This window comes from Staurois parvus, unplaced genomic scaffold (genome assembly GCF_062004578.1).
Source record: "Staurois parvus isolate SC_StPar_1 unplaced genomic scaffold, SC_StPar_1.0 ptg000682l, whole genome shotgun sequence".
Classification (NCBI taxonomy): domain Eukaryota; kingdom Metazoa; phylum Chordata; class Amphibia; order Anura; family Ranidae; genus Staurois; species Staurois parvus.
Window position 1 is genome coordinate 12527342 of NW_028318478.1, and position 11762 is coordinate 12539103.

At 40.7% G+C, this 11762-nt stretch overlaps 1 protein-coding gene across 1 annotated transcript; it reads right to left on the minus strand.

The window, feature by feature from the left end:
• Positions 1 to 283: 283 nt before the first annotated feature.
• Positions 284 to 1607, minus strand: LOC149447599 (bone morphogenetic protein 7-like). The gene has a single exon (XM_089652350.1). It carries the CDS (start codon positions 1605 to 1607, stop codon positions 345 to 347), a length of 1263 nt encoding a protein of 420 aa, XP_089508476.1. The 3' UTR covers positions 284 to 344.
• Positions 1608 to 11762: the final 10155 nt, after the last annotated feature.

Genomic DNA, 11762 nt, shown 5'->3' on the forward strand with positions numbered 1-11762 from the left:
TAATTTATCACTGTAATGCATTTGAAAAAACGTCTGAAAGGTTATTTCTATAAAATCCATTATATTGCTTTGTTCTTGATCATATAATACAAAATCTAAGAGAAAAAATACTAGATTGTAAGCTCCAAGGAGCAGGGCCCTCCTATCCCTCTTGTATTGAACTGTATTGTTGCTGTATTGTCACCCGTTATATTGTAAAGCGCTGGGCAAACTGTTGGCGCTATATAAACCCTGTATAATAATAATAATAATAATAATAACAACTTATAAGCATGCAGTGGCTTTTAAGAAGTAAAACACTAATCAAGATGCAGATTCCAGTTTCAGTTACATTATCTGTGATTCTAGTGGCAGCCACATGATCTCACCACCATGTTTCTGTACTTCTTTAATATAACATTGGAATTGTCATCAAAATACAAGACAGAGATTCCCTGAAGTTCTGTAGGGGCACAAGATGGCTTTGGGACAGTCTCAGGATTAATAAAGTGAACTAAGGTTTGGACAATTGCATGATTAGTAGCATTCATGTAAGAGTTGAGTGGAAAAGCACATTCCCCTTCACAGTAGTAAGCAGCATATCCTTCTGGGGCAATTATCCAATCTTGCCAGCCAAGGTCACGGAAACTCACATACAGTTCATGCTTCTTGCAGGCCTGTTTCAAGAATCGATGCCCACTATTACTACCGCTGCTACTCATAAAGTTCTCTGTAATATTGGCTAATGGAAGGTTGTGTTCCTTTACCACCTTTTTGTCTTGGTGTGTGTGTTTACTGTTTGCAGAACGAACACTACGTAGGTGAATTGTTGCAGTTTTAAAAAATGCCACCATAAATGGCTGCTTCTCCTGTGGTCCACTTTTATCAACTAGACCAACTGATTGAGCCTTAACACTTTTCCTGTCCATCGTTTCTATTCTCATTTGTAGTCCAAGATTGTCCTGAGGATTATCCACCCAATCATTGCTTGATGCAGTAATGTCAAATGTCAACCATCCACTTTCTGCACCTGTGATTATCTGGCTGTCCAGCTTTAACAGCTGACTAGAATGTTCCTGAAGCACCTGGTAGATGTTGATTTGGTAGGTTTCATTGTAGTTTGTTGCATCTTTATATACGCGCAACTCAGCTGCTGTCACTTGTTCTCCAACTGGAACATCAGCAAGATCAAACCTGTAGCATTGGTGACAGAATTTGGTGTCATTCTCCACTAGGTTAACAAAACTCATAACAAAATCCGCATCAGTAAGAAAGTGGTTTTCATGAAGATGGACAAGGGAAGGATCATCCTTGGTAAAAAAATTAAAGTACTGAAAGCTATCTTTTCTCTCTTCATTGATACTTACTGAATTGTAAAGATTCATCATGAATATTGGGGCAGATGTCTTCTCATGTAAGTGAGGTCTTGGTCTATGAGGCAATCCTAAAACAGATAAAATCTCTCTCTGTATCTCTCTGCGTTCAGGACCCTTCAGTCCCCACTGGACAAAACTGGAGTGCACATCATTTTCAACAATTCCATCTGATGTTATGAGTTGCATAGAAAAGTATAAAAAAAATATTATGATGGTTCTTCTCCTGCTGCCAGTTCCAACAGTCATTTCCATGGGGCCTTTCTGCAATAGGGAGAACATGCAATCAAACCTCTATCAAAGACATAAAACAAATCATACAAAGTGGCACTTTAGAAATAAAATTTCATAGAATAGATATCTCAGTTTTGTTTGCAGATTTAGGGCCTGTGTTGGCAGGCTTTTGTTCACTTCAAGCATTTTCTACATTCCCATACTAATCTGTAGGAATGCAAGAGTTGCATCTGCCAATGAATTCTGAATTATCGCAGAAGAGAATCAAACTGATTCCATTGAAAAGTCCAAAGCCTGTTGACAGAGGACTTTAAAAATATAAATATTATGTATATAAAAATCAGCACTAAAATCAACTGTATTACTAACTGCTGTAATATTATCAAAACATGATATAATATATAAAAATTCATAAAAAGTGCATAGTATCGAAGCCAACAGAAACATCAATTAAATATACTTATTATATATGCAAAAACATTTAAATATGTGAAAAATAGCAAAATCTGTACAAATAAAACTGTGCAAGAAAACGACAATTTTGTTAATGTGATATAAAGTGCTAATGAAGTCCTGGTGATGAAACACAATGGTCAAAGCTTACATACGGCAACATCATTACATTCTGAATGCACGTGACAGGAGGAAGTTCTGGAGCAGTCAATGTATTCCACCTACACATGTTTAAGGGTTTTCTTTGCCCAGTGCTGGGAAAAGCACTAATACATTGCTTACAAGCCAGAACACTTAAGATATAACACACTACCACTCTACCTTGTATGTTTTCTTTCAAGATATGTGTTTATTTTTACTTTAGAGAATATATGTTTATTTTTGCTTTTGCAGAGCTACATTGGACCAATGGAAGTATACATATTCCATACCTGGCTGATCCCTGTGGAAGCAAGGAATCACTGTAGTGGCCAATAATTTATTGAGAAATATACTAGGGGTTCTCTGAATAGTGCCGATGCCGAGCTGGCAACCACCTGTGGTTACCATGCAGCCATGTGACATGAAACCTAGAAGGCAGCAAGGCCTTCTAGGTTTCATGTCACATGGCTGCATAGTAACCACAGGTGGTTGTCAGCTCGGCATGTGCACTATTCAGAGAACACCTTGTATATTTCTCAATAAATACAAGACATTCTCTGATTAGATAAGGTGGATATTGTGACATCACCTCATGCTTCTCCACCTAGTCTGCTTTGCATTAATTGAGAAAATTGCAATACATTCTATGAATGTTGTCCATGCCTAGTCATCGATCCACTGTTGTTGATTTACTAAAACTGGAGAATGCAAAATCTGGTGCAGTTTTGCATAGAAACCAATCAGCTTCCAGGTTTTTTTTGTCGAAGCTGACATTAGAAGCTGATTGGCTACCATGCACAGCTGTACCAGATTTTGCACTCACAAGTTTTAGTAAATAGACCACACTGTGTTCACTAGCCCTATTATGAGTTGCAGAAGACAGCAAGGATCATTATAGTAGCAGTAACTTCATTAGTGATTCTCCACTTCCACAGGATTGGCCAGGTATAGAACATGTAAATTTGGTCCAAGATGGAACATACCCAGAAGTTATATTTAATACATTTCTGGAGTGGAGGAATAGCTACTGGAGTTTAATACCATTGGGACCACACTTTTGTGTTGTAGAAGGGATCTTGCTTACTGAACATCAGGAGAGTCTAGTTCAGACAGTACATGCATATACTGGAATAATTATTGTGTTTGGACAATAATTGCTGTTTAGCTGGAATCATAAATGACTTTATCTATGTGGACTGCACTGGTTGCACTTTATATTGCACTAAAAATATTTTTGTTTTAGATTTGCACAACGTTAGCTATTTTGGACATATTTGTATATTTTGCACACATGATAAGTACTTTCAATATACTAAATACATAGACTGCTTTCCTATATAAAATGAAAATGTCATTGTAAATGACAGAAGCTTAGATTTTCACATATACCAAGAATTTTGTCTGCAAGGATGCAGATTTGGCAATATGCATATTACCAAGCTGTATATGTACCCCCCCCCCCCATTGTACCATGAAACCCTCCATTGGTTAAGGTGGAAAGAGCTCTACACTGTCCCTAAAAGAATGAATCCCTCCATTTGCATATGGCCATGAGAGTAATGGGGGCCTCATGAATGGTGTTCTTTTCAAAGAAAGGATTGATTTTCTTGAATTTAATTTAGATTACCAATCTCTAAACTATCTAGCTGCCCAAGTTTTGCTTATACTAAATCAATTCTACATGATTTTCTTGTGTGAGACACAAGGGAATATTTGGTTGCCCTGTGTACAACCCCCTTAAAATAGAACACTACCTGTAACAGTGCTACTACATGGTGTAGTTAATAGCATAGCAACAAGAGTGGTGGTATGAGCAAATACAATTACTGTATACCAAAAAAAAAATCAGAAAAATGGTTTCAGTTAGGCTAGATAACTCACACAAATTTCTATAGTATGATGTTCAATGTGGTAGTATACAAAGTGGCTGTAGTTTTCTGTAAAGTAAATAAAAGGCCCATTTTTTGTAAATCACTGCTGTTAGTAATAAATATATATATATATATATCCCTTACCCAAGAAGCATATGTGGGTTATACTTACATTACGTTTGTAGACTGCACTGATGGTGATCTTCATAATGAATCAGGAAAACTGTTTGTGTAATAAGTCTTGAGCAATTGAAATGTTGTCCCAGTATTTGCTGATGATGTTGCAGATCAGGCTACATGTTTGTTGCCTCTTCTCCAGAAACAGAACTTCTAAATGCAGATACAGGCAATGTGTCCTCTATGCAGATGTTTAGGTATCTCCAGGGCTCCAGCTGAGATGAGTAGTTAACTAGATGAGATGAAGCTTGTAGTATGGCATGCAAAGCCAGAACAGAGAGAGTAGTCTTAGGTGCATGGATTCTAGTTTAGCTAAATTCTTTGAAGATAGTGGTAAATCAGCTATGTACTGATCCAGGATGTATGTTAAAGAAAAATACAAAACGAAACAAACTTTAAAGGCTCAGAGTGGTCCTGTGTCTAAATGGAATCCTGAAAAGTGGGAGTGTGTGTAGGAGGGTGTGAAAAGGAAAACTGACACACCTTTGTAAACCCTAAACAGTGAATCCCATTCTGCAATTGGTGCCTGTGATTTCTAATTTGCATTCACATGTACAAAAACAATAGGAAACTATGGAGATACTATTTTGCATATGTAGAACCACACAGTACTGTAAAACAGCAAACTGAACCATAAATATAAGGTTGAACCTTAGCTTTCCTGTAAATACAAAATACATTAAGTCAATGGAGGAAACTCGTTATCACCTAGAATGAACTCACAGTCACATTTCTGTACCAATATGGACTTTGAGTAAAGGCCTGTAAGGACTACCACACTTATATTCACTACTCTAGTGTATAATTCTAGTGACCTCATGGTTGATGGGCCACACCATGCCCATCAACAAATTGCAAAGTTTCCTGATTCCCAAGCATTGACACATTGTCATGGGCTGCCTCTGATGTCACTTATAAACTGTGACCTACTGGTGTGAAGATACCTCCTGATTGTGATAATTTTTTGGTAAGAATTATCCCCTAGCAAAATATGTTTGCATCTGGCATATGGCTAGGACTAGTCAGCTGACCTGTAGCTATTTGCTCACCAGGAAAATCAAAAACCTTTTTGAGACTCTCTGCCACACTACTCAATATCTCCAAGGCCATTCCCCTAGTCATAAAAATACTAATTCTGTCATAGCAGTCGTATAAAGGTTCAAAAACTACATGCACGTTAATGTTTATTTAATTAAACATATTTGTCAATTGCTGTCATTACCTGCATAAATTACTGTGTTACAATGATAAGTTCTGTCCCCTTTGTGCTTCTGGGCCTCATAGCAGTTGTATGGTCACAGTTACATAGTTACATAGTTAGTCTGGCTGAAAAAAGACAAACGTCCATCTAGTTCAACCATAGAAAAAAAAAAGTTATAATCCTACACCCACAGTTGATCCAGAGGAAGGCAAAACAGAAAAGCATGAACCAATTTGCTCCAGCACGGGAGAAAATTCCTTCCTGATCCCCTGAGAGACAATCGGATATTCCCTGGATCAACTTTACCTATAAATGTTAGTATCAGGGGCGGACTGATCATTTTGGGTACTCGGGCACTGCCCGAGGGCCCGGAGTCAGTAGGGGGCCCCATGAGATGCCCCTGGTACCTTTCATAGGCTTGTTTGAGTGTGGGCGAGGACACAGGGGCCCCATGATCCCCTATTGCCCGGGGACCCCATGAGTTGTCAGTCCGCCCCTGGTTAGTATCCAGTTATATTATGTGTATCTAGGAAAGAATCCAGGCCTTTTTTAAAGCAATCCACTGAGCTGGCCAGAGCCAACTCTTGAGGGAGTCTATTCCACATTTTCACAGCTCTTACTGAGAAGAAACATTTCCATGGTTGGAGATTAAATCTCTTTTCCTCCAGACGTAAAGAGTGCCCCCTTGTCCTCTGTGATGACCTCGGGGTGAATAACTCTACACCAAGTTCACTATATGAACCACTGATGTTTTTACACATGTTGATCATATCCCCATTAATTGGTCAATGCTATAATTACATTCTTGCTTGTTAGTTAAGATCCCCACAAGTGATGTTTCTCAACTTCACTACTTAATCAAAACTGCTTAATCTTGTCTTTTCTTATAATCAAAACTATATTCCTATGTGTCACATGACATTTAGCGTTTAAGTGAATCTATTAAAACGCATACTTACAGAGAATAGACAGAATGATCAAATCACATTATTTCCAGTTAAAAAGTATCTAATTTTCTACTGAGCTTCCTTTTGTTGAGTTGAAAAACCTCTGGCTAAAAGATTTTTCACATCGTTCCAGACTGCAGAAATGATCTTTTTTAATCAGACACAGACCCTTTCTAACTTGCAGATAGAAATATTAGCAAGGTAGAACCACTAGTAAGTTCATATGTACAGTGAGAAAATATGACCACCCCCACATACATGTTTAAAAACTATACAAACATTGAAAAAGATAAACATACATTGATAAAATTGAATATTTTGGACTCGTAAAATATCTTTGATGTTCATTGAGGGACACAGCGCTGAAGAGAGTTCATACAATGGGTTATTCTGTCATGGCACATACATTCTACAGTCCTGTGTCCCTCCACAAACTATGAGAAAGTTAACTGAATGCACAGCTCCACTTCTCACCTGATGAGATCCATTGCCAAAAAATGGGCTAAAAGGAACCCAAAACAGGGTGTTACTTTAAGGATCAAGTAGTATTACTCAAAAGATGCCTTTATTACCAAATATACAGTTGCAAGAAAAAGTATGTGAACCCCTTGGGATTACGTGGAGTTTTGCATGAATTGGGCATAAAATGTGCTCTGAACATCATCTAAAAATTCTGAAGGACCCTCTGCACACTGGTATATACCCTTTCAAGCAAACTATGCAATAAATAATATTTGGTTCACACATATTGCAATACATGCTTAAGCTGGCCAACTGCGTCAAAGTAATCCCTCTATGGCCAGTCCTACTCTGCCCTGCCTACGCAAGTGCTACTGTGGACACAATGCTAGCATAGGGGAAAAGACACAATGGGGAGAGCTACAAGGTTCAGGTCTGGCTACTGACCCAACAATACAACAAACAAGAGATCCCTGTGCTCAAATCCATACAGCTAGTGCATGCATTTATCCATCAGGTGCTAAAGGGGTGTAACCACATTAACTCTAGAAACTCTGAAGGACCCTCTGCACACTGGTATATACCCTTTCAAGCAAACTATGCAATAAATAGGGATATTTGGTTCACACATATTGCAATACATGCTTAAGCTGGCCAACTGCCTGAACCTTGTAGCTCTCCCCATTGTGTCTTTTCCCCTATGCTAGCATTGTGTCCACAGTAGCACTTGCGTAGGCAGGGCAGAGTAGGACTGGCCATAGAGGGATTACTTTGACGCAGTTGGCCAGCTTAAGCATGTATTGCAATATGTGTGAACCAAATATCCCTATTTATTGCATAGTTTGCTTGAAAGGGTATATACCAGTGTGCAGAGGGTCCTTCAGAATTTCTAGAGTTAATGTGGTTACACCCCTTTAGCACCTGATGGATAAATGCATGCACTAGCTGTATGGATTTGAGCACAGGGATCTCTTGTTTGCTGAACATCATCTAAGTCACAACAATAGAAGAACACAGTCTGCTGAACATAATACTACACAAACATTAGATGTGGCCATGGTTTAATTGCACATAACATGTAAACATTCACAGTGCAGGGAGGAAAAAGTATGTGAGCCCCTAGCTTAATGACTTCTCCCAGAGCTAATTGGAGCCAGGAGTGAGCCAACCTTGACTCCAATCAGTGTGATGATATTGGATGTGTTGAAGACAGCTGGCCTGCCCTTAAAAAACACACACCTGTTTTAAGTTTGCTGGTTTCAAGAAGCACTGTCTGATGTGAACCATGTGTCAAGGTCCTACCTTTTCCCAGAGGTTATGTTACTCCATGTGCTGGCATCCATCTTGGATTTCTGCTGAGCATGGTGGGAATCTTTTATGCCTTCAGGTCTCTGAGGTCCATCCCCCAGAGGGGTGTGGCTGATTACATATAAGCCTGTGGTCCGCACATGCCCTTTGCACTTGTGTCTTGTGTCTTTGTGTTGCTATAACTCTGTTATGACTCTTGTGACTCTCCTGGAATCTGACTCGGCTTGTGACTCGACTATTCTTTGTGTTCTCCTTTGATCTGACCCTCTGTTGCTGAACCCGGCTCATGACCTGTGATTCTTGTCTGCTGTCCTGTACCGTTTTGTCCCATTGTTGTCGACCCGACCTGCCTGACTACTCTATTGTCTTTTCCACCAGCTACATGCCATTGGCGGCGGCCATTACCGCAACTGAGGTGTCTCGGGGGGCCGCGACCTGGTTCCTGGCTGCGTCAAGTCCATCCCCACCATCAGGGGCCCTGGTGAAGGGCAGCCTGGGACTTAGACTGGGTGGTGGTTGTCGTCAGCTAGTGCGTTACATTGTTATTAGGCTTGCCTGTCCGTTCCTCAGCTCCTGCCCTGACATTATGCCTCGCAGAAAAGAGCTCTCAGAAGACCTACGATCAAGAATTGTTGACTTGCATGAAGCTGGAAAGGGTTACAAAAGTATCTCCAAAAGCCTTGATGTTCATGTGTCCACAGTAAGACAGACTGTCTACAAATGGAGAAAGTTTAGCACTGTTGCTACTCTCCCTAGGTGTGGTTGTCCTGTAAAAATGACTGCAAGAGCACAGCGCAGAATGCTTCATGAGGTAAAGAAGAATTCCAGAGTGTCAGCTAAAGACCTACAGAAATCTCTGGCACATGCTAACATTTCTGTTGACACATCTACAATAAGGAAAACATTAAACAAGAATGGAGTACATGGGAGGACACCACGGAGGAAGCCATTGCTGTCCAAAAAGAATATTGCAGCACGTTTGAAGTTTGCAAAAGAGCACCTGGATGTTCCACAGCACTACTGGCAAAATATACTGTGGACAGATGAAACCAAGATTGAGTTGTTTGGGAAGAACACACAACACTATGTATGGAGAAAAAAAGGCACAGCACACCAACATCAAAACCTCATCCCCACTGTAAAACATGGCGGAGGGAGCATCATAGTTTGGGGCTGCTTTGCTACCTCAGGGCCTGGACGGATTGTTGTCATTGATGGGAAAATGAATTCCAGAGTTTATCAAGACATTTTGCAGGAAAATGTACGACCATCTGTCTGCCAACTGAAGCTCAGCAGAGGATGGGTGATGCAACAGGACAATGACCCAAAACATACAAGTAATTCAACAAAACAATGGCTACAACAGCACAGAATACGCCTTCTGGAGTGGCCCAGTCAGAGTCCTGACATCAACCCGACTGAAATGCTGTGGCATGACCTTAAGAGAGCGATTCACACAAGACATCCCAAGAATATTGCTACATTGAAACAGTTTTGTGAAGAGGAGTGGTCCAAAATTACTCCAGATCATTGTGCAGGTCTGATCTGCAACTACAGGAAATGTTTGGTTGAGGTTATTGCTGCCAAAGGAGGGTCAACCAGTTATTAAGTCCAAAGGTTCACATACTTTTTCCTCCCTGCACTTTGAATGTTTACATGTTATGTGCAATTAAACCATGGCAACATCTAATGTTTGTGTAGTATTATGTTCAGCAGACTGTGTTCTTCTATTGTTGTGACTTAGATGACGTTCAGAGCACATTTTATGCCCAATTCATGCAAAACTCCACGTAATCCCAAGGGGTTCACATACTTTTTCTTGTAACTGTAAATAGTATAAATATAAGTAAAACACACACCTTCACCTTACCATGATTATGGCTGGATTCACACTATGGAATTGCAGGTGATTTGGACAGGAATCACACTGCATTCCTGTTCAAAACACATGCGATTATTTGCAGTGCAATTTGAGTCCAGTCATTTTTATGGGTTCAATTTGCACCATACCTGCACAAAAAAAGTTGCAGGAACCTTTTTTTTGCCACACTTGAATTGGATCGCATGAGCGTTCACGCTGCTTTTTACAATATGTTTTGGAGTGTCTTTGATTTAACATTGACACCGGTGGCAGATCGCATGAATAGAGTGTGATTTCAATGTGGTGCAGCAAATTCTCAGGATTCGCTGCATTTCCCGCACCGCATTTATTTAATCGGCTCTAAAATGACAACATCACTATTCTTAAGGGCAACTGCACACATACAACCCACCATCCATACATACCCCTACACCAGATAAATTTAGAGAATACCATATGAAGTGAATAGCAGAGGACCCAGGGTATATCTACGTATAACAGAGAGGCCAGACAATGTATTATTGCTCTTTTAAATGGAGGACACTATTTCTCAGCCCCTTGCTGACAGATCCGATATACAGTGCTCAAAAAAAATTAAAGGAACACTTTGAAAACACATCAGATCTTAATGGGAGAACAATATCATGCTGGATATCTACACTGATATAGACTGGGTAGGAACATAAGGATGCCCCATCGTTTGATGGAAATGAAAATGATTGACCTACAGAGGACTGAATTCAAAGATACCCGAAAATCAAAGTGAAAAAATAATGCAGCAGGCTAGTTCATTTTGCTGAAATTTCATTGCAGCAACTCAAAATAGTACTCAGTAGTTTGTATGGCCCCCACGTGCTTGTATGCATGCCTGACAACATTCGGGCATGCTCCTAATGAGATGACGAAGGGTATCCTGGGGTATTTCCTCCCAGATCTGGTCCAGGGCATCACTGAGCTCCTGGACAGTCTCAGGTGCAACCTGGCAGAGTCGGATGGACCAAAACATGATATCCCAGAGGTGTTCTATTGAATTTCAGTCAGGCAAGCATGGGGGCCATTCAAAGGTATCAATTCCTTCATCACCAGGAACTGCCTGCATACTCTCGCCATATGAGGCCGGGCATTGTCATGCACCAGGAAGAACCCAGGACCCACTGTACCAGCATAGGATCTGATAATGGGTCCAAGGATTTCATCCCGATACCTAATGAGAGTCAGGATGCCGTTGTCTAGCCTGTAGAGGTCTGTGCATCCCTCCATGGATATGCCTCCCCAGACCTTCACTAACCCACCACCAAAATGGTCATGCTGAATGATGTTACAGGCAGCATAATGTTCTCCACGGGTTCTCTAGACCCTTTCACGTCTGTCACATGTGCTCAGGGTGAACCTGCTCTCATCTGTGAAAAGCACAGGGAGCCAGTGGTGGACCTGCCAATTCTAGTGTTCAATGGCAAATGCCAATCTAGCTCTACGGTGCTGGGCAGTGAGAACAGGGCCCACTAGAGGATGTTGGGCTTTCAGGCCACCCTCATGAAGTCTGTTTCTGATTGTTTGGTCAGAGACATTCACACCAGTGGCCTGCTGGAAGTCATTTTGTAGGGCTGTGGCAGTGCTCATTCTGTTCCTCCTTGCACAAAGGAGCAGATACCGGTCCTGCTGATGGGTTAAGGACCTTCTATGGCCATGTCCAGCTCTCTTAGAGTAACTGTCTCCTGGAATCTCTTCCATGCTCTTGAGACTGTGCTGGGAGACACA